The sequence below is a fragment of the Anopheles maculipalpis genome, chromosome 2RL (assembly GCF_943734695.1).
Source record: "Anopheles maculipalpis chromosome 2RL, idAnoMacuDA_375_x, whole genome shotgun sequence".
Taxonomy (NCBI): Eukaryota; Metazoa; Arthropoda; class Insecta; order Diptera; family Culicidae; genus Anopheles; species Anopheles maculipalpis.
The window spans coordinates 8,604,301-8,631,383 of record NC_064871.1 but is presented as its reverse complement, the minus strand read 5'-3'; the positions used below and the strand labels follow the sequence as shown (position 1 = coordinate 8,631,383).

General features: G+C 44.7%; 2 protein-coding genes across 2 annotated transcripts in view; one reads left to right on the top strand and one right to left on the bottom strand.

Moving 5' to 3' along the window:
• The window catches only part of LOC126559409 (iron-sulfur cluster assembly 1 homolog, mitochondrial), a 347,746-nt gene that overhangs the window by 70,627 nt on the left and 250,036 nt on the right, over nucleotides 1-27,083 (top strand). The window lies entirely within an intron of this gene.
• Nucleotides 409-19,515, bottom strand: LOC126556851 (potassium voltage-gated channel protein eag). Its single transcript, XM_050212382.1, has 17 exons — nucleotides 19,280-19,515; nucleotides 16,719-16,839; nucleotides 16,358-16,470; nucleotides 15,679-15,810; nucleotides 9,871-9,977; nucleotides 9,112-9,255; nucleotides 8,946-9,042; nucleotides 8,705-8,859; nucleotides 8,420-8,611; nucleotides 7,876-8,034; nucleotides 7,034-7,106; nucleotides 4,819-5,018; nucleotides 3,572-3,722; nucleotides 3,068-3,377; nucleotides 2,789-2,993; nucleotides 1,533-1,814; nucleotides 409-1,380 (listed from the first exon to the last, which is right to left on the bottom strand). The coding sequence occupies exons 1-17, from the start codon at nucleotides 19,356-19,358 to the stop codon at nucleotides 538-540; spliced, it is 3,363 nt and encodes a 1,120-aa protein (XP_050068339.1). The 5' UTR covers nucleotides 19,359-19,515; the 3' UTR covers nucleotides 409-537.

Below are 27,083 nucleotides of genomic sequence, written 5' to 3'. Positions count from 1 at the left end.
TACTCGTGTACCTATACACGCACGTGAGAGCCGTCTGGATGGTGAACCAAAAAACAAAATAGTCTAGCTTCAACAAATCCACTTAATCCACGTTCAACTCAAACCTACAATATATAAGAGATATGTGTGTGTGTATCTATACACGTTTGGCCGAATTCTACCGAAAGGACCGAAAATTCTATACCGAACGCAAGGATGGCAAAGAAGGCAAGCGGTCCTAGCGGTGTGTGTGTGTGTAAGTGGCGGTGGACTCGTGTGTGTCCTTCGGTACTTCGATTGTCGCTGTGCGGTCTGCGGTGCTGATAGCGCAAGCCATTAACGGTGTGCGAAAGCTAAGGCGCCTCGATCGTGTGTGCTCTAGCGGTGAAAATCAAATGTCAAAGCCGAATGGAGTGTCAAAGCTCCCAGGGCGCTCTCAGATCAACGTTTCACGCGTGCTAGAGAAAGCGGAGGAAGCGCGCAGCGTGCAGGAGCGCCGGATGGAGCGTGCTACTGCTCGGGCAGATAGTCCGCCTGGTGGCGCAACAGTATCCGGGGCTAGAGGAACTCGCGCTTGCGCGTGGCCGACGTGGACGGGAGCTCGCTGTCCAGCAGGCAGGTCTGCTCCGGGCTCTGCTTCGGTGGAGCCGGTGCCTTGCGGCTTTTGGAGCGCCGCTTGCGTAACAGGATCGGCCCAAGCCCGTTACCACCGGGACCGATCGCTGCGGCGGTCGCCGGACTAAGGCCTAGTGCGCCCGGGCCGGCACCCGGGTTGGGTGCCGCGGCCGGTACGAGCGCGCCGGACGTGCTGGGCCCGGGCGTCGCCGGCACTACCGTGGGCATGTCGCCCGGTGAGCTTTGGCCGGACGAGTCGATCTGGATGCGGGCCAGCAGATCGTTCAGCAGCTCCTCGATCCGACCCATCCGCTGTGCCATCCGCTGCATCTCCAGGCGCACGTCGACCTTCATGTCCAGGACCGTCGCAATGAGATCCCGCTGGGCGAGCGTAGACGGCTGCTCCCGTAGCCCGGTGTCGTACGTGTCGGAGGTCGTCGATCGGGACTGTGCCATCTCGATCTGACGCTCCCGCTCCAGTGACAGATTGCGCTCCATCTGTCGCTCCCGCTCGCGTTCCCGTTCCCGCTCCCGTTCCCGTTCCCGCTCGCGTTCCCGTTCCCGTTCTCGGACCCGTTCCGTTGTCGCTGTGTCTAGCAGTCGATCCCGCTCGGTTGGTTGCCGTTCGAGCGATGGTGGCTTCACCTCACGCTCCATATGCACGATGGGCCGTTCCGGTGGTCGGGTTGCTGGTGTGTGGTCCGCCTCACCACCCTCGTCGATCGTATCCTGCCGGGCTAGTGTTGCTCCCGGGCCGGGTGATAGTTTTGGAGTCTTGGGAAATATCTGGGCGGTAGGAAGAGACACACGACAAGAAACACGTTAGATATCTGCTGGTTGGGATTGATGCGAGTGCGAGTTGTTCATGTGCATGTTCATGCAATACCCACAAACACCCACAGCACACACACACAAAAGACACACGCGGAACGAGCTACCTTGTTGCCTTGACCGCCATTACTACTCGAGCTCGAGCTCGCTCTACCTTGTGCACTTTCACGTAAGCTTTCGCGTGCACTTAAACTTCTAGACACGGCTACCTTTGTGCTTGTGTCGCTGGCCGAATCAACGCTGGAGCTCCCCAACAGCCGGCCCCACTTGCTCGCTCGTGGACCCTTCGCTGACGGTGGTCCGGACGACGGAGAGGGTGAGGGCGATGGGGACGGCACGGCAGTTGTTAGGGCCCGTGTGTCCTCCGTCAACGTCAGCTTGGCCGGCAACTGGAAGAAATTACACAGGGCAGTAGTTGTAGTGTGCTCTCGCGCGAGAAATGTCACTTGATAGGAAAGGCAAAGGGAATCGGTACTCTAAAAGGTGCTGACATTCGCTGCTGAAGTACGGTGAAACAGCTAGCACAACGAACGTATAATTCTATCACAACACCTATGTTAGTATGCTTGTTCTTAGCACGCACTAAGGATGGTAGGGAATGTCATTCTTTTACGTGAAATTTTAATGTAAAAATTATCTGAGACACGCATAAACGATGCATTTGTCGATAAAGCACGTGCATTCGTGCAGACCACAGTTAACGATGATAGTCAATACCGTTACTAAAGCATGTAGTGTGATGTGTTTGTGTGTTCTTCCATGTTTTATTGTTAAACGTCTAACACCGATTAAAGATTCATTTTCGAATCAACGAACTCAAAACAACAAACGAAACTGATTAAAAGTGCATTAACTAACGTGATTCTACGTAGAACAACATAGAACGAAAATTAACAACCAGACTAAAATACGAACTAAAAGTGACAGCAGTTTTGCATACTTTCCGGCGCCTTTCTCAAAGGGAAAAACGAAAGCGCCTTAAGTTATGCACGTAGAACAATAAATCCATACTTGTCACTTTTAGGACGAAAATTTTATTTCAAAAATACCACACTGGCTCTAAAAAGTGGTGATAAATAATAAAAATAGGATTCTACTACATCAATTAACCATAATCACTACCATAGAGGGATAACGCCAATCACAAGCAAACCACGGATTACACGACCTAATCGTAACCACCAGCTAAACCAGACGTGAGCACATTAGTGTAGTAGTGGTTTGTTGCTAAATTGAAATGGTTCGAATGGATGAGGGAGGGAGGCAGGTGGAGTTACGAACTTTTTAGTGTTTTGTAGAGTTTTTTGGGAATGTTTTAACACCGTTTTTTTAAAGATGTGAGGTTTTAGTGTAAAATATTCACCTTTCCTTTGTCTGTATCTGTGTCGCCCTTCTCAACGTCGCTTTGAACGGAACCAGTTTGGTCCTTGGTTCCTTGTGCATTTTGCTGAGCTCGTCTAAATTTTGAAAATATTTTTCTTACCAGGTGATCTTGACTAGAGCCCAGTTGTGGTTCGTTCTTCCGTCGCTCCGCTAGCTCTTTCTCACGCCGAACGTCCGCTACTTTCCTGTTTTGGATGGAAGGAAGCTTGTAGCGTTTGTCGAATACGCGCCACGTAATATAGTTGTTTATCCTACTCACCTAAAGATTAATCGATGTCTTAAGTTGTACGTTAAAACTAGATTCCTCGCAAAACTATTAGCAAAAGCCTGATAAAAATCTAATACTTCGAGCAGCTTGTCTCGTTTTATCGCATGTAAATCACAGTAAGTTAATGCCCGCACATTAGCCGCACTTTGCCCCACAGCCGAATCCTTCCAGAACGAGTCACCGAACACATCGCCCTTGCCCAGTATCGCGACCACCTCGTCGTCCTGTATCACCTCCAGACTGCCCGTCACGATAAAGCACAGACTGTCGATGCTTTCGCCCGTATGATAGAGCAGATCCCCTATGCAACAGCAGCAGCAGCAGCATAATATAAACCACAATCGTATTATTTATCTAGATTTTTCCGGCCCGTCACTCGATCGAGAGGGAATCGACATGTCCAGGAAATCGGAAATAAACGCTGGAAATGAGAATCAATCCGACCAATACGATTCGGTTCAGATCGATCCGCAGACCGACCGCCGTACTACTCACCCGGTGCAGAGTGTGACATGCAGAAGTGCATCGCCAGGGCCCGGAGGCATCCGTCGGATGCTAATCGAAATGCCGGATGCTCGTTAAATACCTTCCGGTTCAGATGGACGCAGATATCGGCCTTCATGTCCTTTGGGCAATAGTTTAGAACCTAAAGCCGCCCCCCCGATGGTCCAGGCGGGAACGAAAAGCAAACATGCATAAATCAGTGGTCTCGGTGTGTATGCCAAAGCAAACTTTATTTTATCGCCCCGAAAGCGTTGCGGCGATGATGGTGTTGATGATGACGATGATGATGGGCTGACTGTTGTTGGTGGATTTGGTTGGTTGCGCATATATGCGTATTTCCACCCCTTTTTTTGGTGGTCATCTGTAACGTGAGTTACGTTTGGAATACGACCGAGAGTTGCATATTTTATACCCATTTCATTGTTGGTGATGCTCGCTTCCAGGCCAAACATGTTTGGTTTATGAGCAAATGTTGGGAGTTTTAGGATGAGCACTTGCCTTATAGTAAAGTTTCATCAGTGGTTGACAAAAAGTAAGCCAGCAAGGCTAATTTCAGTTGATCAAGCATTATTTGATACGATTTTATACCACTCCTCGTTTGTAGGATTCATACGAATGCGCTTAAAAGTATGCAATACAGTGAATAATTATTCCCAAATGAGACATATTGAAAAAAATATTACCACAAATGAAGTAATTGCATACTTTTAGGCGTTTCATTTCAAAAAGATTGTAAAATAAGCTAAATTTCATCGTTTATTGTAACTAAGAACTTGGTAAAACACATAAATTTATGCGTTTAGTCACCACCGTTTTGCAAAGCTTCGTCACCTGGGTATATTTCCGCTGATCAACCAGGTAATATTTTTCGGAAAATCATTTTTATTATCCCTTACACTTAATTTGTAACGAGATACACGCACACACGCGGCATAATGGCATAAATATAAAATCCTATCATCAGTAGCGCACAGACGCCAGTGTTACCCTTCGCAAGGGATTAATAACTCGACTCGGCAAACTCCGTACCGATGTATCGTTCCGTTAAGTTGACAAACCCATTGGCGAGGCAGCCCCGTTTTCTACGCGAGAGTCATGATCCGCACCGGATTTGTAATGGATTTCCATCGAAATTGCACCCAACACCTCGCGGAGACGGAGGGTTGGTTCGCGGGTAAAGCCCCCGTCAGCCACCAAAGTTCGCCCATCATCCGAACCCCGTCACAGTATCCCCTTACCTTGTCCGTGTCCAGCCCCTTGGTCATCGCCCATGTTGATACAACATAGTCCATAACGCGTTCGCTCAGGGCCTTCGGTACCTCGTGCAGCTTCATGAACTCCCGCACGTTGTTCAGCATATCGTGGTACTTTGCGGTGGCCGAAGTCATTTGCTGGATGATGGTGGTAACGTGACCGAAAATGGTCGCGTACAGGAGAGCTATTGGTTTTATGTTTTTGGGTGTACAGAAGAATGGGAACGGGGTTGCAGGGATATGTCACACACACACATACACACATACGCACGTACACATGCACGGTGAGGTGACACGGTAGAAAAGAGACCAAAATTCGGTATGAGAAAGGATTGAGCATTGGAAATGTCGAATGGACGTGGGAGGGCACACGGACGTACACGCACACACACACACTTATACAAACAAAATACAAACTATAAACCATTAACCGTATATATGTATACTATGGTAACAAAAGTCTTGAGTGAGGTGGAGCGAAGTGCCTTTACAGCGAATCAGAGATGAATTCTCTGCCATTCCAACGCTCGGTGAACGGATTGGTATCTCGCACGGTAGTTGGAAACTTTTAAATGTCACAGCGGAAGACCAGATGAACATAATAAATCTTCTCCTCCCCACGGATGGAGCGAGTGGGAGCAAATAAAGAATTTTATGCTACAGCACAGCACAGTACAGCACAGCAATGAGAAGAAAACCGAGAGGAAACTCACGCGTGCACGTGACACAAAGTTTAAAGGTCACCAAAGGTACCGAAAAAAGGTGATGGGCGAGCGAACTCGTAACAAAACGACTGGTTTGCTGGTACAGTGAATTTATGATTCGGTGTGTGTGCCGGATGGTTGAGCGATGTGATGTTATTTCTAGCAAAAACTACACGGTTCGTTTTCCTGTTTTATCTAGTTAAAGCTAATGCGATGTGCAGCGAGCTTGTGCTAACACACGGATACACTTCACACGCACACGCTGGACGCACAAACACACAGACATGGCACATGGAAGTGTGGGGGGGGAAAAAAAAGATCACGCACAACGGTGAGGGTATATTGCTTTTGTTCTGCTCATTGAAAATAGTTTTGTAGAGAAACTAGATGCTTTTAATGTTGTAAACAAATACACCATTATAAAATAATATCAAAATCAGAAAAAGAAGCAATAAACAATTAAAGCCTTTTTCATTAAGAAACAAGGAAGATGAGGAAAGTTGGATGAAAATCTAAGGATTTAGTAAGTAGTAAGTGATCGGCAATATTGTAATTTAAATGAAATTAATAGTCGATAAAAACAAATAAAAGAGATAATAAGTTAGACATAAATCAACCAATGATAGAAACTCAATAATAAGAAAAACAAAGTAATAGAAGTGGCAAACTGTAGCTAGAAAATTAGGGATGAAATAATTATGGTAAAGCATGATTGAATGAAAATAAGCAATGAAGAATTGAATGAAACTTCACATTAGTAAATTTGCTGTTCTATCTACTTAAAATAAAATTCGTTAAAAAAGATATAACATCTGGAAAAAATTAAACAATGTTTACTTCAACAGAGAAAACATAGAAAAAAAAAACATCAAAATAGAACAAAACCAAACAAAAAAAAAAAAACAAACGATATAACTGCAGAAACACGTAGCGATACGACACTCGGACCAGAGGCGAACAGAGCTTTAAAGTAGATAAAACGCTTAGCTTAGCAAAAGGGAGAAAGCGAAAAAGTAAGCCGACTCCAAACACATAACAGGGGTGACAGGAAGACGGTGGAACTGGACAGGAAGCGGAAAGCTTGTTAGAAGTTGGATTTTTTGAGTTATTTATTTAGCGTTATTTTTTTTTTTTTTTTTCGTGTGAAAAGCTTTGGTAGTCGACCACTTTTTGCCTGCATTTTTTTTTGTATCTTTGACGGCAAATTCAAAGGGAAAAGCGAGAGCCTATGTGTTTTTGATAAAAATAACCGAGCCAGTTAATCCCTGCCGAGATTTGGGGAACAACAAGCCACACACTGTGTTGAGGAAGCTGTGCAGCAATACACACAAACGCACAGAGAGAGAGAGAGAGATAGTGCTTTAGATAGCCAACAGATAAACTAGGCACAGTGGGCTTGGCTTGGCACAGCAACAACGAGGAAAAACACACACAAACACGTGGTGAAAACAGTAATCAAACAACAGGACGTGGCAACGGAACGTAGAACACTGCACCTGCAATTATCATCATGCAGATAGTGAATACCTTCTCGTTGTCCGTCTCGGCAGCAACGTTTCCGAATCCGACCTAAGATGGAAGGAGGAGTGCGTGTGCGACGGCGAGTGAAGGGTAAAGGGTGGGAGGATGGATCGGGCCGGGATGTTTGGTAATTTTGACAATGATCGGCCAAAGAATCGGTCATTATACACAAGGTAGTTCCATGGGAGGTGTGGTCAGGTCCAGGGAAAGAAAGAGAAGAGAGAAAAGAGTGTACCAGTTAGGATTAAATCATGCTGCAATGTCCGACCGGTCCTAAGCCTTCTCTTGGTTGCTGATGTCAATCATACACACTCTAGATCCGGGTGTGCCCACTAATCGCCCACTTGTGTGCGCTCCACAACAGGGATACGAGGATCGTCGAAGCTGAAAATAGAACCGAGGCTAGCCGCCCGGCGCTAGTAGAATGGTGGTAAAAAAAAGATGCTCTATGAAGGCAACCAAATTGGTTAAACTTCAACCCCGATCCGGGAACACAGACACAATGACTGATGTCGATGATGATGACAAGATGGCCCGTACACGTGCCCGAAGGGAGTGCACGATTCAATTTGGCGTACAAAACCGACCGACCCGGTAGCCAGCAGCCGAGTTATCTCTGGACGAGTCCGTGTGGAATCCTGCCGTAGCCGAGCTGATGATATATACGGTTTGGTAACGGTAACCGTGTAATATGCTTTATCCTAAGATCTCCCTAGTCTCCCACGATGCGGGCCTCAATGATGAACGGGGCAGACAGCAGCAGCAGGGGATGTTTCAGGGGGCTTTTTTAGATGGATCAATAGTTTAATTTGCTTACCGATGTCATACATGTCATGGTGAAGTACAACGCCGTAACGTACATCGTTTTTCTCGACGGACCGTTCACCAGCTCCGGTGCATTGGACTCGTTCGACCAGATGTAGGAGTACGGGCTCTGGGTAACGTTGGCCAGCTTCCAAAGCCAGCTGTACTGTACCTGGTGCCGAAGCAGGACGAGAACAGGAGGGGTCGAACATTAGCTTTACATGTTCAAATATGTGTAAAATGTTAGCGATCGACGAGCGGTGGTGGTTGGGACGTTTGTGCTGAATTTGATTTGCCGTATATGCATCGTTGCAATTTCATTGTACGCGCATTGTGAAGCCGCACACGGAACTCGCATGCAATTGCAAACCTACAAACAGTTTTGTGGTTGGTCGGCAGGAAGGCGAGCTTCCACTTTTAATTTTCTAACTTCCCTTTCCCACACACCGAACACGCTGGAACGGAACGGTAGAGGCTGAGAATTGCCACAGGTGGTGCCAGTTGATTGGTTAATTGTTTTCCAGTTTTCCGAACGTGCGTCGTCCTGCTGCACTTACCCCGTTGTCAGCATCGCTGCGCCCGATCGAGTACCAGATACAGGCTAACCAGTGAGCGACAAGCATGTAGAAGCACAGCAACAGTATCAACATGGCCGCACCGTACTCTAGATATCGATCAAGCTTTCGCACGACGCGCCCGAGCCGCAACAGACGCACCACCTTCAGGGCGCTGAACAACGATCCGATACCCTGCGAAACAACGAGAGAGCGAGAAACAATGTACGAAGGGTGACAGGGGTTTGAATTGTCATCCGCAGGAATGATGGGAATCTGTCTATTTACATCTTCATCGTGGTCGAACGCATTGAACACGTCGTACGGCAGACAGCTGAGCAGATCGATGATAAACCACGACTTCAGGTAGTTCATGCGGATCACCTTCGGGTCACTTACTACCTCACCGCCCGGACCGACAAACGTTGTGTGAAAGTTAAGCACTGGAATATAGACACCCGAGAGGAAAGTAAGCGATTAACAGAACAGCCCACACAAATACCGACGATGACGATGCGAGAAACGGTACCGATGTCTATGAAAAATATTACGTCTACTATCGAGTCAACTACCAACAGTGAAACATCCTCCGACGTCTTGTTCTTGAAGGCTACGTTGTATGGTACCTGTCAATTGAGGACGCATTGTGCATTAGAGGGTGCTTGTCCGACGTCTTCTTACAACTTTACACTTACCATAATTGCAGTATAAAATGTTAAACACAATATCACCCAATCCCAGATTGCTTTGAATGCACAATAATGCAGTAGTATATGCGGCGGCGTTTTTGGCGCTTCCTGGCGATACTGTGGCATAACATCGGCACTTAATGACATCATCTGTGGGGTGTAGCGATTTGCAAGAAGCAGTAACAAACAAGAAGCAGCCGAGAAATGATTAGAGCAAAGTTCGATTAAAGTCATCTCACGTTGGTGAGTTGAGAGGCCCAGCAGAAGTCAACAAACATCGTGCGACGTGAAGCGTCTTTGCTGTGCTTTTGTTTTTTTTTTCAACAAAGCCGTTCCATTTTCAAATCAACCTTTTCCGAAGGTAGGCAGTCCGAAGTGAAGGTGTGGAATGATTTAAAATTAAAATTGTAATATAAACCAAGCGCCATGATAACAAACATCTGAATAAATAATGGCCGCTGGTAGATCGGTGCTGTAAACGACCCACCCTCCCGAAAAAGCCAGCGCTAGGTTAGGTGCACAACCGGTCAGCTTTGCTTCGGTTATTTTTGTGCCCTGAACACCCCTACCAATGCTCCCGGATCATCACCCCAGCAGGGAGCTGTCCTTGCACGCACGCGGACGCATATGAAAGTTGAGTCCTCCCGCGGGGCACTTCCTTTCTACGCCGTTTTAATATGTAATTAGATGGATGGACCGTGCGCTCCGTGCACGGCAGCCATGACGACACGGCACAGACAATAAAAAGGGGAAAGACATACTTACATGAGCTAGATTTGATTGCTTAGTAGGATCCTTTAGCGTAGGCAAGTGTGCACTGAATTGACGGCTTCTGGTCACGGAGCGAGCCAACTTTGCGAACTTGGACAGGCCTGATGTACGGGGAGGGAGAGAGAGAGAGAGAGAGACAAAACGATGGCGATGGGAAACAGATGGGAAAAGATGGATTAGTTGAGAGCTGTGAAGAGAATACGTTCTTATGTTTAACTGTTAAACACAAAACCAAGCATTACTTTGAACCTAAAGCAAAGTTGGATAGGATGAAAACTGGCGAAAAAAGCAATTTCAAACGTATTGTTTATCTACAAGATGATTTGCGTTGCCGTTTTTTTTTATTAAAAATGCTGTAATAAAAGTAAGGAAAAAGCATGATAAAAATCATGTGAATTACACCTTTTGAAAAAAACGCCTAAAGGTATGCAATTCACAAAGCAAATCTCTTAGTAACTGATATTAAGCTTCTCCATTACCGTGACTCAAAGTGTAGTTAAAGTGAGAGTGATTTGATTCCAAAATAGCGTATGACCTACTATTACTAATCGCAAAGCGAATGAATTGCCAATGCACCATGAGATTAATTGCAATTAAATAGCATTTATGTAACAGTGACAGAATGGCGTTAAAAAATCCATACCATAATTCAGTTCAAATCTCAACTGAAATCACGTTTCGATGTAATAAATAACAAAACAATTGAAGTAGGAGCATCCCAGCAGGGTATAAAGTTGATACAATTTATGTTTATGTAATTACTGTACAATTTATGTCAAGCCTATAAATCACTAGCCAAGCAGCTACTGACCCACACGGAGCCTCAGTGCTTTAAGCGACAAAACCAACAAACAACAAATCATTAAAAGAGCAAATGATTAATGGAGTATTTTCTTTTTGCGAGATGAATAAAAACGATATCCAATATACGTTTGTGAGATGTTTTTCGCGTCCAAGGGTGTTTCTTACAAGTGACCTTTTTTCCCACGGGATATTTTTCTCCATTTTCCGGTGGGTTCTCATCCGCACACGAATGTTTATACGAGGTTATGTTTATTCATCCACAATTTATACGCAAACACACTTCCGATACGCTTCCGAATCCATTCTTTCAGCGCGCGTGTGTGTGTGTGTAAAATCAAAATTCATTTGAATTCAATCACCAACACTTAAACCCGCTGCGTGCCGCAGGCCCTAACCCTACGATCTAAGAAGCGGGCAAAGCTGTTCTGTTTCGGCTAAAAGTCGTTCCTCATGTGTACTAATGTTATGCCCCCCATTTGCAAATCGAAAGGATTCAAAGAAACCCATCACAAACGGCGATGCTCCACCTTGCAGATGGGAAGTCCATGATGTTTGCGCATGTAAAGATAATCTTATAATCCGGTAATTGTATTCCAAACATTATCGTGTTGCTGATACAAAACGGCTGCGTTGGCAATAAACATAACAGCAGCGAGCTGAAAACGGTGAAAAGGTCATACGGTGAAAGCTCATCATCTTCAGTTCCATTAAAAATGTAACGGGAGTGGCACGAAGTCAAAGTCACGGGCCAGAAAAAAAGGAAACGCACGCAAATTGCTGCCAAAGATTCGCCAATCGAATGGCGTTAAGTGTGTTTGGGGCCTTTCAGTTTTCCCTTTGGTCGTGCTTTCGGTTGGTCACTCGGAAACGAGCAATCGTAACCAGGTTCAAGGGTCTGTCGTAAGCGCTTCTTGGAAGAGCGAGAGAAAAAGAAATATAATGAAGGGTTCAGACAACCTTTCAATAATTCCATAATGTCGTATTTGAACGATACAGACGGTGGATGAATGGTTTTGCCCTTTTTTTCTTCAAACTATCACACCCGCTCGCTTTCTCCGGTCGCGTAGACCTCGAAGACGTTTGACGTTCGGTTTGACGTTTTGTTTGCCGAATCGTCATTCGAATCATTCACACTAACCAAAATGGCAGCAAACAAAACAAAAATCGGAGTGAGAGTGATTGGTGCCTTTTTTTCTGTTCGTTTTTTGCTATTGGCCACCTTTCAATACAGCAACGATCGAAGATGCCCCAAAAACCCCGCTATTATGCCATCAACAATCAGGGGTGTTTTTCTTCTTGTTTCCGGCCGCCATCACACCGCTTCACTCTCCCTCTTAGGCCAGAGGGGGTGAGAGTGGTTGGATAGGTTACAATTTCCTGTTGATCATGGCAATTCAAGGCAACTCGACGAAGCCTGCCCTCACTGCGCACACCAATCGAACTGTGGCGCGTTGTTGGAAATCAAGAATTGCTTATTCAAATTTGATTAACAAAGAAATCAGGCTTCCGGGGTGAGTGAATGGAGTTTAACGATTTTTCTCCATTGCTTCGCTTTGACGGTTCGATTCTTCGTCGAAATGTGTCTATGTGTGTGTGTTGAAGCATGTTGCATCATTTCCATTTCCACCCAATCATTCGGAGAACGGAAAAGAAACCCCGTTTACTCATCGGTACGAGGTACGCGGTCGCTTGGAAAATGGTTCCCAATTCCTCTTGATGGCGTTGATGGGGGAATATCCTTATGCAATCGTGCAAACGTCACGCGTGTGCTCGGAAGTGCAACAGTGTACGGGAAAGGCACTACTAGCAGCGTGGAAAGGAAGGGTTCCAATCGACCAATTCATCCATTTTTAATGCGCTCTTTTCATTTGATACTCCAAGCGCGTTAGTTTGCACAATCATGCGAGTTGTGCAACAAATGGCTGATGGGAAATAGTTTGCCTCCGCATCGATAGCGAAGGAGTTTGATAAAAAGGATTTAGAAGAAAGGGACAGTATTTTGTACATGAATTGCATACATTTAGGCGTTTTCAGAATACGAATGGAAAAATAGACGTTGTAAAACATATTTTCAAAATAACGCCTAAATCAATGCAAAACGCATTACAATATGGATCAGGTGAATGACTAAGCGAGGATGGTTTTATGTAAATGTAATTCTTTTGTATTGTTATCGCTGATGGATGTTCCACCCGCTATAACTAACTGCATCGGGCATCCCCCCACGGCATGCAATTTGTTTTATTTGCAAACAGACAACAAACCAAGCCGACGGGTGCATAAATTGGTCAGCTGCCAGCCCGAAAACAATTTGATTTATTTGTTGCTGCACATTCCGTGCGGCGGAAATGCCTCGCTCGTGCAACCGCCGCGGCACGCGGTGATGGTGCTGGAATTAAATTCTACATCGATTTGAACATCGGTTACCCACGTGCCAGTCAGACACACTCAACTTTAGACAGTGGTTTTAAAGCGTCGACACACATCAAGCGTACCGACGCTAGGACGCTACAAAACCGAGTCCCATCAAATATTGACTTATTGCCAATACGCGCACGCGGTTACCTTCTTGGCTTGGTCGGGGAACTTGTTGCTTGTCGGAACGGAGCGGAGTGCAACAATCGTATATAGGTTGGATACGACTGCGAACACAATAATGCCACTCAAAAGTGGAGCCCAAAATCACGACCAGTTTAACGGTGCAGCTTACAAAATTTTCGTTTTTAGTACTGCTCAAACGAGAGCGAGAATCCGATCCTTCCAGTAACTCTGAGCTGGAAACTGCCTGGAAAAGGAAAATAACTTATTGTTTATGGGTGCGCTTTTTTTGTTTATTTGTGACTAAAGAACATTCGTAACGTGGCATCGGAGCGCGCACAAGTCAAAGTTTCGGTTCTTTGTTTCTGGACCAATTGAGCAGCTTGTTGTTGATGTTATTGATACCATAGAAGAATTCATTCACTTTCTGGAGAGTATTTTTCAAGCAAGAATTGTGAACAAAGTTTGTGCGAAAGAACGATCCAAAACAGGACAAGAAATTGGTGAAAAATAATTTTTTGTAATGCGAATTGCATAGTTGTAGGCACCTTACTACCAAACTATTAGAACATCGCTTGCAATGCTGATGGCTATCGTAAATAATAGCTAAAGTACGACAAGGAAGTGTTCTAGGATAAGCAAAAAATAATCTTCGGGAGCTTTTAACAATTCCTTGGACTTGTGTGAAACGGCCCTATGAGGACATTGAGAGGCGATATATTTTTTGTTTCAAAAATGTCTTTCCACGACTGTATAAATCACCCCTTAGACACCTCTAACAAATCTGTTTACCGAACTTTGTTCTTCAAACATCGCTCGCCTTAATTTTACTTCTTTTCATACAAACCTATTCCCTACTTTTACCCCTCTTCAAGACGAATAGTTTCAACTTCCTGCTCAACGAATCAATGCCACCCGTTGAAGGCTAAATGTGGCGGTGTAAGTTTTCCACCAAGCAAAAGTTAACTGAAATCAAGAAAGTCACCCGGAAGCTGTACACACAGTACGGAATGGTTTCCCTTAAACGGTTCAGCTCCAATTTCCTATTTGTGTAAAGTTTTAGCCCGCCAAGTTCGACACCGTTGAAGTTCAAATGTCGAACGCTCTGTGTTGGCCGTCGTCGTCCGTACGGCAATCGTTTGACGGGCGAATTAATTTATTCGCCCGAGCTAATTTAATGCCATGCTTAATGTGCTGGCAGGAAAAGAAAATTCTTAAAAAGGGCTTCTCGTTCCAGAAGGACGTTGACGGTTGTGTTATGTGTGTAAAATGTAAATGTAAATCGAGGCGGGATTTCTTAGAAACCGCTTAAAAGTTTTAGTAGTTTGTCAGCTGTAGCATGATTGAATGGCGTTGGATGGAAATAGTAATTTGTTCTAAAATAGAAATTAAAGTTGCAGATAATTACAGTGTGGGCAAAGTTGTTCGAATTTGTGTGGGAAATTGTATGAAATTAGCATAAAATACTTCGCAAACCATTGACTAAAAGCGAAAGGTCGTTTATGTTAAAAGCTCAAAGAACTATTTCACAACGGAATAAGAGTAATCTCCACAGCTCTAAAGCATTTTAACAATATCAGTAACGATAGTGCGGTTGAACAAGCAGCAAGATAAAAAAGACACCAGGAAAATAAACATGATAATCAACTTTCAAAACAATGTAAGGAAGTTGTAAAATAAAAGGCAAAACAAAAAAAAAAAAAACAAAACACAAAATGCAACACTTACCAAGAACTGCTTTCGCGTACAAAGAAAAAAGAGAAGAGAGAGAGAGAAAATATCGAATAGAATAACCGAAGCGAGAAGCACAGGAAGAGGAAACAGTTTGTTCGAAAAGAAAGGAAAAGTAGTTAGGTACAGCGCACGTTCGTTAAAGATTGAAAGAAACTCGAAAGAACAAAAAGACAAACATTTTTCCCAGCACACGATCGATTAAAAACTAATGAAAATTAAAGGAACAACACAAAAACACACACACACACATAGAAGAATGCAGCAGAATGGAACAGCCCAGCTCGTCCGTTGATTGATAAAATTTGCTCCAATTAGAAAAGATGCTTCTTTTGTGGTAGTCTTTGCCTGGCTGCACGAAAGATTCGTGTCCATTATTATCGGAACGAGTTGGTAGGTTCCCGTGCAAGTAGAACAAATTTTGTTTCGAAAAAGTTGGTCCAGTCTTCGTCTCGTGGTTTGTCGTACGAAAAGAATATTTTCCAATTTTTTAAAACCATTTCAACATTCTCCAAACAAACAAAGAGAGAGAGAGTGAAAGGGAGATAGCTTCACATGATGGATGATGTTGGTAGATGGTTTCTTTTTTTCATCTTTCGATTTTGAAGAAAGCCCTTCGGAATTGACGGATATGCTCCAATGAAGAAGCAAACCGTTCTTTACCCCATTCCTTCCCTCTTCACTCTACCTCCGCTGCGTTCGCCCTTGGCGCCCGTTGTAAATACTTACCACCTTTCGTGTCCTCGCTGTCGATCGGTTGCTTGAGGGCGGTAATGTCCCGAAACGTCAGCAAAAATAGCACAACCAAATCCCGTTCGTTGCGAATGGGAGCAACCTGGAGCAGGAGCCATAGCGGTGTTTCTGCGGTGGAAAGAAGAACAGAAGCGCAATAGGGCGCATTAGTAAAGCCTTGCAGCCTACAGCCGTCGTCACCACGTAAACCACCAACGTGTCCGCCAACACGCCGACGTTCGGTAGAGCAAAAAATGGTCATTAGAAGTTGACGCTAATGGTGGTAATGACACGCGTCTCTCAACATTTACCGGCTTTCAGTTTCGTAGGGCAGGACTGCGAACGACGAACGCCAACGAACGCCAGAAACACCGATCGATTCTGGGACGAAAAACGCACTCGAACCTTGAAGGTTCGGCGGAATGCTTTTTCCCCCTCCCCAATAGTCATCGACCATGACACGACAGGTCGGTAGGCGCGCACCTGGCCTAACCGTGCACGAACAAGTACCAAGGAAACATCGGAGGTGCTTCATTAATCATCCCAAACACTCCAGCGCATATCGATCAAAACCGAACTTAATTGGATCAAGAGTTAAGCTCTGCGGCTATGTGCTGTCCGCTGACCAAAGATCGGTAGTTACTAGTGTGTGTGTGTGTGTGTGAGTAATACGTACTGTTTTTCTTGTAGAGTAGCACCTCGAACTGGTCGTGCTGCTGGTGTTCCAGTGCGTACTCCACCCGGGCCACCGTCTCCTTTTCTGTCAGCTCGCCGTACATGAAGCCGCACCTAATGTGATGATACAAAAAACAAGTGGGAAGGAAACCCAGCGAATGAGATATGGGTGGTAAATCGGATTTATGGTCTGCAATACACATTCGGCTACACAACACGATACACCTGTGTAATACACCCCACACAGCAAAGAACCGGCCTGTATTAAGCATTAGCAAGTATTTTAAGGATGTTGCTGCTGCTCTGGTCACTTTTAATCTCCTTCTCGTTCTCTCTCTCTCTCGCTTAGGGTTGTCTCTTACCTGCATGACTTTTGCATAACTTCAGCACGATTATAGCCGCTAATTTTACAGAAGGCCTCATTGCAGTACACGATAGGGAAATCAACGATTTGAGCGTTAGCCAACAGAAAGGAACTATCCGCTGCAAGAGAAAGAAGAAAAAGTGGGTTAGGTTAGACTGTGTTGTGCTAAATAAAGTGTTAAGGGTTAGATAAATTGCATGAAAAAGAGATGTTAATCAACCAGTCGTAAATCATTTTCATCTGAATCGTACCATATTTGGAGCGCTTTGTAAGTAACGGTCAGTTAAACAAAGCGACAAATGGATTGCAGCATTTTAGGCGCTTTTCGGACTGTAAAGACGCAGCTGCCTTACTGTTCGAATAATTTTTTCCTAAAATGCCTATTTTACCATAATCCGTGTATGCTTTCCTACCCTCCACAGGCATGTAATTATAAATCCAAACACTCCACATTCCTTCATCATAATTTTAATTCACTTTTAACGATTAAAAATCCATCCTTCATCTCCAACCCACCCACGGAACACGCCCTCGTGCGTTCATACTTTCATTGCATTTATTTAATAAATGCTGCTGGCTGTCAAAACTGTAACAACGGTACACGGTAGAGAGCACTCGGCAGGTTGATTGTTTGCAAATTCCTTATCACTATTGCCCACCGCGCATACCAAATCAACCGTACCAGAAGTACCGAGCCGAGCACATTCTTCACGTTGATTGATTTATGCAAAAACATTCAACACAAGCATCCTTCAGCCGATGGGATCGTCCCACTTGAAATGCTGGAAAAGCAGGAGAACGCGTCGAAAGCTTCCTACCCAAGCGCCAGTGCTCGCTGGCCCGATATTTTTGTGTAAAGATGATGATGATGATGATGGAATGGTTCGTAGTAAAAAAAAACGAAGCGTACGTAACAGGCATGAGAGTTAATACAAATAAAGCGAACAATAAAAGAACACCCACATTCAATTCGCAAAACTCAGGGTCCAGAAAAAAGCGCTATTGTTCATAAAATGTTGAGTTGCCCTGCTTGCTGGTTAGAAGTTGGAAGACGGTTGGTACGCTTCCGAGCGGGAAATTATCATCCTGTCAGACAGTATAAATTCCGAAGCCTCTCCAATGCTCACCTGGTACTACAGTAAGCTTTTCGCTTGCAGTGTGCAGTTTATTTGTAATTGAATGAGAGACTGTAATGTTCTGATGGGATTCTTGAAATTTTGAGTTACAAATTACGGTGACATTAACATGCTGTTGACTTGTTATCAATCATCCATCAGTTGGAAATGAGTGAAATGACGAAGTCTTGAAATACGTCTTGAAAGAATATCCACAATTAAGAGATAAAAGCTTTAGAGAAAAATATACTAATGCCTTTAGCGAGTTGCAAATGTATAGCGCCAAAAGGTATGCAATTAAATTTTTAAAAAATACTTGAGTACTAGAACATACTAAAAACTTCCCTCAAATTACTAAAAGTATACATGAAAAGCACATCTATACTCCCACGATGGAACCACAGGGCAATAAAACAAAACCTATTAGAAAAGCAAACATTTGAAACTTATTCCAACAGTTTCCTGTTTCCAACATATTCACACAATCCACTGCTCGATCCAACGAAGAATAAAACACGGGATGAATTTTAGAACATCTTGTTCCACCAAAAACTTTACACCAAATTTACCATCCTCTTGGCCATTCTTGGCGTGAACCAGTGTTTGTGTGTGTGTGTATATGTTGAAGCTGAAATAACATTTGCTTCAACTCAGCAGGAAATCCTACGAGCTTCTTAACGGCAATCCGTCACCTAAACAAACAAACAAACATACACACACCAGAAACAAACACGTGCAATCGGAACAGAGCCTGCACACGACGGAAAAGCAGCACCGGGCAAATTGGAATGCAGGCGGGAAAAATCGAACGATGCGCTTGTGTACTATCAGAGAACCCCAGAGTGTGCAGTATCACTATCATTGCTTTTTGGGGCAGTTTTGAGTGGGGATGGGTGAAGGGAGAGTGGGAAAGATTTGATTTTCCCGAATGATGACAAGAAAAGCTGACGAAAGGCAAAGAGTAGCATCCCACTCACACCCCAAATACGATGCCATAAACACGATTGCTTTCGTCGCCAGTCCGGATCCGGATCGCAAACCATGCACAGCTCCTCGCGGGGTGTTGAGTTTCATGCATCCCTCATCCCCTTCTTTTCTACCCCTTTTTGTCATTCCTTTTGTGGCCTTCAACGCACCATTTGCCCGCTCTCTCTCTCACACATATTGCCACGCGCAAACACACACACACACACACACACCTACACAAAGTGTGGCCATTTATTTAGGACGAACATATTGACCAATGTTGCTACTGCTGCTGCTGCTGCTGCTGCTTACGTTTGTAACACTGCTCTTTGGCGCTTATGAGGCGAACCTCACCCTCGTCTGGACATGGGAAGAAGGAAGGGTTTTGTCCTTCCTCGATTGAAAATCATTACAACCGATGACGGGGGAAAAGTCCGTGGGAAAGAGAACAATCAAATGCCGTGCGGTGGATACTTACGCTGCGAGTTCGAACGCCGGATAATGTTTTCCAGAAACGTGTTCTGGGGAGCAACGAGCCCCCTCCGTCCACCGGGCATCGTGGCAGGGGAATGGCGGTCAGCGGGTGGTATGCAGTGTTGCCAGCGTGTCTATGCTGCCTTTACACACACACACACACACACTCGATGAGCACTCGATTCACTTCGATCGATTCTTATCAACAGTGCCCACACCCCAATCCACCGCGGATGAGCATACTGCCTCTCCCACCGCCTCCACCAACACCACCACCACCACCAAACACTTCGTTGTTGAAAGGAACTGCTTCACCCGATTCGCTACAACTTCGCCGCTTGTAGCTGCCTGAAGGATTTTGTTGTTCGTTTTTGCTTCACTTTTCCACTGCTCGTTAATTCTGCTTATATTTTAATTTCGCTCCTAGAACACACACACACATATAGACACGCATATGTGTCTCACACGTTTCCACCGAGGACACTCCACGATCTGGTCGGTTCGGTAGCACCACCGACGGCGAACGGGCACGCGGCACTGCTGTACAGGACACTCACCCACGCGTACATGTTCGGACTTCACGGGGTAGCGCAATTATTCCGCAATCATACCTTCCGTTACACCATCACACACATACACACACACACGCACATGCTCTCGATAACAACGGTATGCTGGATTTTCTTACATGCTTGAATTTATAGTGCACTTTTGCATCGGATTTACATTACACTGATCGATATTCTCGCTGCCTTGTGGCAGGCAAACGGTGAATGGAAGGAGGGAAGAGGCAGTGGCGATCCAGGAATCAGGATGCACGCGATGAGCACCGAACACTATAGGATAGGATAGACTCGCGTACACAAGCACATAAGCACTACTTCACTATCTTTACCACGATCGGACCACTTCGGGTTTGTTAATCCATTTTTATCCTTCAATTGCTGGCTGAAAAAGCTTCTTTGTTTTTTTTTTCTGCGATGAGAATAATACAAAATATATTCATTATTATTAAGAGGTTTTTTTGTTTGCAGATAAAATGGTGCAAAAGTATCAGTATTTAGATTTTGCCTCTAAAATTACGCCAAAACTATCTCAAAAGACATTGCATACTTTCGGGCAAAGTACGCTTAAGAATTCACTCACACCCTTAGGACGTATTCCTCAAGCCACGATTTCTATCACCGAAACTCTAATGGAACAAAACGCCTTGTACTCGCTGCTTGCCCACGTCAATGTCATGCTCCGTTGCCATTTTTAAACCCCTTTCACCCTAACGGATCCTTTATTAAAAATCTCGAAAAGTTCCCCCAACTCCATCGACGTGTCACCAGTAGCAGTATGCAAAAGGCTGCTGTAAACATTGAATAAACATTACCACACGGTCTCAAGGTTGCCAACTTTCGCCAATCGCCGATTTCAAAAGGCCCCACAAAACGCTCTCCGCCTGGAATGGACACCTAATTAGAGGGTCCTTCATTTGAATTTACATACACCGTTCACCGTGTCTGTGAGCTTAAAAGTGAACAGCAATCTCGTTGACATTCATTGTATGCACGGTATACACACACGTGTGTTCCCCTTTTTTTTTCTTCACAAAAGTTTGTAGTGAAACCCGATTCGGTGAAACCTTCCGGGAATTATCACCTCCGACAACTCTGGGTTCGGGGATGGCGCTGTACTGGGCTGAGGCCAACCAACAAATCCTTCGGTCGACACATGCAAACCGTTAATATGAGAGCATATGTGATTGATTGAGGTCACCGAGCTGTGTGTGTGCGTTTGTGGAGGTGTGTTGCGGGGCCGCACCACAACACACAAATATGCACACACTCATAGGAAGGAAAAAGGACAATCATTTCTGGTTTCCGCGTGACCTGGCCCCGTGACCGGAAAGCCATAACATGGCGACCTTACCGCGAGTAAACTCACGGTCATTTGAAAATCAAATACTTACCAGGGCCAATCCCGCTTTGCGCCTGGCCTCTGCACACGGCGCTTTGGAGAGTGCGAAAGGGAGAGAGAGAGAAAGAGCAGGTGTATATAGCTGCTTGTTCCTTTTTTCGGTTCTTGGTCCTTTAACAGTACACGCCACTACTAGGCATTCATAAATCCTTCCCAGTGCGCCATAAATTTTTCCTTGAGGCTTATTTATGCAAATTTCTGCTCCTTCACCTGCCCAAGAACAAACCTGCTCGCTCATGTCTATGAGCTGGAAGAGGGAAGAAAAGCGAACACAGAGGGGGGCGGATTGCACATAAACGCTCAGTTGGGGTTCCTTCTGGAACAGCAAATGTACCGAATGAGAGTGAAACTAAGCAACATCAACGCCTCGCAGCACTAGGCTATACACTTTAATTGAAGTTTTACTGTGGCGGAATAGATTGCCAAAGCGCCACACTACCTTGCCCGCCGCAATAATTTCCACCCGAGGGAAAAGTTTAAGGATAGTTCCATGTGCCCTTAATGGCTGTGTCTTTCCTGCGCCACACAATCGGCCTCGGCCCCGAACTATATCATTAAAGCTCTTGGTAAGCCTCAAAATGAAGTAAGTGTTGGAACTGATTCTAATGGATCGCCGTAAATAGCGGGTGGTAAAGGAGCGATGAGGAGCAAAAAAAGGACGAGGATTTGGCCCGTTTTTTGAATTATTCAGTCCCGTGTATGTGAGATGCTTGCCTCCCCTTGTGTGCGCAATGTGCAAGCATGAGCATAAAATCCACGCCTCTATTCATCTTACCAAAGCTGAATGCTCCCGCTCAGCTGTGTGTCTGGGTTAGGGGTGGGTTGGTAGGTCGGTCGGTGTGTGTATGTGTGTGTTTAAGGAAGAATACGCGATCATAAAGCGGTCGGGATGGGATGTCAGGATGTGATGGATCCTGTGTTCCCGCCCATAGCGCAAGGATGCGATATAAATAGAGGGTTACGTTATTTATAAAACAGTATACTCTGTCGAGTGTTCCGTTTTGCTCTGGACTATTCAAAGCGTACTTGTGGTGGGTGATGGGTGATGGACTAAATATACTTCCTTTCGTTCGTACATGGGTGAGCTGGGTAGAGGGATGCATCTGAAGGAGCTATTGAGTTATGAAGGGTTCTGTAAACGCAAAGGGAGCAACGTGCAAAGGTGCTTTTAAGGATTGGAGCAAGGCGTCACGTAATGTGTAAAAATGGAATAAATTTATTAAAACTTTTCTATAGTTTTCCCTTTATAGCTGGACATGTGCCTTAATATAAATAGCTTTGGAATGAGCAATCGATTAACATTAACTGCTTAACTCTTAGAGGAAAGATTAATCTAGAGTAGCTTCTTATAATCAGACGGATGAATCGCTGTGATATTTGTTAAGAACTGTCAATCTAATCGAATCAACTGGTACTTTGTTAAGAAGGCCTTAGGAACAATCGAATAATCGAGCATTTCTTGATGACATATCCAAGTCACTAATCCGTTACTAATATACATTTATATTTGCTAACATCTATGGTTCCGCATCAGATTTGAGGATCGCTAAAGTAAGGTTGGTATCACTAGCGATCCTGCTGTTATTAGCTACCGCTTATAGCGCCATCGTAATCTACCTCGAAGAAGTTTTCGGTGGTCTTAAATCAGCCAAAGAAAGCAACATAGATCACGTAAGAGTATTGACTGCCAACCGATCTTATTAAAGCTCGAGACCTGTAAATGTATAGAACATTTAGAGTCAAAATCCGCACATACACCTCTGAGGCGTAAATTCTTCCCAAAACTGATGAGTCTCCTTAACATTTTCGAGAAGGATATGACTAGAATAATTCTTGGTTCCATGTTTGTAGAAGGAACATGGAGGTATTGCTACAACGATGACTTCTATGATCGACACGGTGATTTCACAACGATTTAGACTTCAGATTCAAGCTCTGGTGCGCTGGTGATGTCATGAGAATGGCACCAAACTATCCAGCCCAGAGTCCAAATGGATAGAGAAGTTTCTTTTTGTCTTTTTTAATCAACTAACGTTACATTAATATTCCTGTTATTAAATCTTTAACATTTTAAGACTATGATGAGACACAAAGGTTCGCGAAAAGGTAAAAGACACTCAGCTAAACTATTATCTAATAGTTTCATCAACCGCACACGTTATGTCATCCTCATCTTGATCCATCAATAACTGTCCGATCAGTGAATTAATAACAGATGTACGAGTTTGATAAACATGTTAATCCTTTCATAAGACAAATACCATTCACTGCAATGGAATGCATCCAGCCCCGATGTCACGTTGCAAAGCGAACGTTAAAGCCCATGCTCACAATTCGATCACTTCCAATCAGACATCCACTACGGGAAGCCTTAAATTTACTAAAGTCCGTAGGCTTCTCCGCCTTGTGTGTGCTTGTGTGCCAGTGCGCCTAAAGGGAACGATGAGAGTTTGCAATAATTGCAAAATTAATTGCCAGCTTAAGGAGCGACACATACGTATCTGTGTGTCCGGCATGGTAATCGTTTGTCGCCGTTCGGCTTGTCGCCTGACGGTCGATCGGTGTCGCCATGTCGGCCACCCATCCACCCAAAAACAGAAGCCGGGGTTGCGGGAGTGTATAATGATAGACTCCTTGTTCCTTCGCATACCACCACCATCTCCCACAGGGGATCGAGAATCGGGTTTTCCGGCTATTTACCGATGATAAATCCTGCAAAATCTTCCACGTTCAACAATGGCGCCACCCGGTTCGTCGACGGTGGGAATGTTTTCTTCCACCAGCAAAGTCTCTGCATTCAATCAGACCATTCCACCAAGCTCATGACTATTTCATGCGTTCTCAGCCAGGCGGAGGCGAGTCGTCATCGCATCATAGGATGATTTCATTCTCCATCAATTTGTGCAGTCCCGTTCCCGGGGGTCGCTGACAACGGTCACGTCGTGCAGAATGTGTGGTGCTTCCTACTACAAGCAGTGCAGCAAAAAATAAAAAAAGAGTAGATGAGCTGAAAACGATTCCCGTGTGACAAAGAGTCACGAGAAAAATCTAAGGCAACAAAAAACTTGATCTCTGCTTATAACCACAAATACACGCACACTCTTTCAAAGTACAAATGGGATGAATCCGTACAACTTTTTCGTGAGTGCTGGTATGGTTGGGGTTTGTGAAAATCGATATTCAGATTATCTTGATTGTGCTTCGGTGTGTATGCGGGCACGATGGGTTACAAAATCCGAAACCGAAACGGAAAAAACCACCCCCATTCACCAGGCCACCCTACTGTCACCCGGAGCTTCCCCCAAAATGGCAGGAGTGACAGGCAAAAACCGTTGACCTTTTGTTTCGAGGCGCGTGCATAATCGAACAGTCGGCGAACATTAGGCGAAAAACTCGAAAAAGCCATAAAAAGTCAAAGAAGAAATAAAAGCATAGCTTTCTTTTATGCTCCAGCTCATCGGTCCTTACTAATGAAGGGAGTGTGTCTGTGTGGCTGCTGTACGGTTGACCGACTACCCGCCCCGAATGGGTATAAACGGAGATGAAATTGCATTATGATCAGAGCAAGGCTTAATTCGGACCCGCCGGAGTCCCAATCGAACCAACCGAATGGTTTATTACGTTTGATGGCCACCAGCAGAAGACACTTTCCGGTGCCAAATTATCACCTCGAAACACACAATTTTAAGCAGCCTATTTTTAGAAGACATCCCGTCAACCCTTCAGCGGCATACAAAAAAGGGTTCCCCCGCTTAGAGTCTTTCATCGGGGTGAGATATGATCAATGACCGAGCCGAATAATGCGTCCTTCACAAAACAGGGAGAAAGCACTCATCTTCTCTTCTCAAACGGTAGAAGCTCATTTTATATTCATTACTCGCTTTTCGCCAAATGGAACGAAGTGTCGGTAGGGCGCTTTGGCGCCATCTTCAGGGCACCCTAAAAAACCGCGAACAGGAATCAACCATCACCCTTTTTGAGCCATCAGTCCTAATCCAATTTTCAACCACCGATACCCACCGGGCAGCACGGTAAGTGTGGAGTGTAATCTTGTAATAAAAATGGCGCGTATGGCAACAAACAGGCGTGAGTGTGGGTTCGCCTTCATTCCTCAGTCGGCCACGGTAATTAATTTCACTCATCCACCCAAGCCGAACGACACCAAAGCAATCCATTTTCATAACGCATTATATTCTCCGCGTACTCTTCCTGCCTGTCGAAGCTTTTTCCCGTGATCGACGAATCTTCGGGGTTTGCGCGAAATAATAAATGAATAAATAATTTTTGCTTCTTCGAACGAGCTTCCCCGATTCGGTGAGGAAGAATGGTTTCTTTCACACAGCTGTAAAATGAAAACGCCCCGGAGAACAGTTTCGTCGGGATGGTACAAGATGACGGTCGGCTCATCGGCAACGCACAAGGATTTATCGCCACTCGGCATCAGGAAATTAATGTTAACACCACACACACACACACACACATTGCTCGAGTGTGTGTGATCTGATTCTCCTTTGGTTGTACAGCATCTGGCAAAATGGTTGAAACATTCATATATTTGAAAACATAAAAGAAGTAAAATTTACTCCCAATGTCTTACCACGTGTTCGGCGCGATGGAGGCGCCTGGTCGTTTTCGTATATTGAACCACGATGTATCAACGCACAAAGCAATACAAAGTAAACTCACCAGCAGGAAACTGTTTGAAAAAGTCAATTTCCTGTGTAAATGTATCTTTTTTTTTCGTTTTGTTTTTAAGTTCCTCAATCTTCCTTAAGCACTTTACTGGTTTTATTTTTGTGTTTGGCGTGATGTAGAGAATTTTATTTGCAAAACATATCAATGCAATTGAGGTGCTGTGCTGCACGATTGTTACACCGCAAACATGTTTAATCGTTGCAAATATCAACCTTCCACCAGTTGCCTCCTAGGGTAGTTTAATGTGTTCCAACCTGTAACGCACACCGTCCACCGTGGTAAGTTTCGTTTGTCCCACAGGTCCCAACTACTGGTGTCCACATAAAGATATGTCTTCCCTTTTAACGTTCGTGTTGCGACCGTTAGCTAATAAGAGTTTGGCTTGTTTGCTAATAACCGTTTTTTGTAATGGTACTGTGTGGCAGAGAAAGATGTGTTTGTGTTTGTGTGTGTGTGTGTGTCTTCCTTTCTTTTATTGTTATGCGCACGCACACTTGCGTGAGTCTCTTTTTTTTTCGCCAACCCACCCCACACAAACACACAGCCGGAAGTGTTTCGCTTGTCTCAACGCAAAGGAAACCAATTTCAGCAGCACCAGCAGCATTCAAAATGATGGCATTTCGCATATAAATTGGTGTGGGTTGGGCGCCTTCCTGTGCTTTAAGACGCCGTGAGACGGTCGTCCCCCGCATTGCTTTACTGTTTGTCTTTTGTTTTACTCTTTTTATCTTTCTTTTATCTCCGTTTTCTCTCTCTGTTTGTGTGTGTGTGTGTGTTCGTGTGGATAGGTGCAATTGGTCAAGGGAAACTGCTGACATTAATCGCAGCAGTTCTTTAGGACGATCGTGAAGATACGAATCGATGCGAAGCGATACAAAATACAGCAAGTTTTATTTGTGCGCGTTACTGTCTTCTTAACAAGCGTGTCGTTTTTCGTTCGTGTCTGTATGTTTGCTCTTGACTTTTTTCCACTCAAATTGGAAAGAATCTACTCACAACCACCCAACAACGCACACTGGCGCGCCATTTTATTATGGATTGTGGTGACATTGTCATTTTTTATTCTACTGTCTGCTACCCGGCTGCTGGTCGACAGCCTGGCGTTACCGGCTGAAGTTGAAAATTGGACAGAAGAACAACCAGTTTTT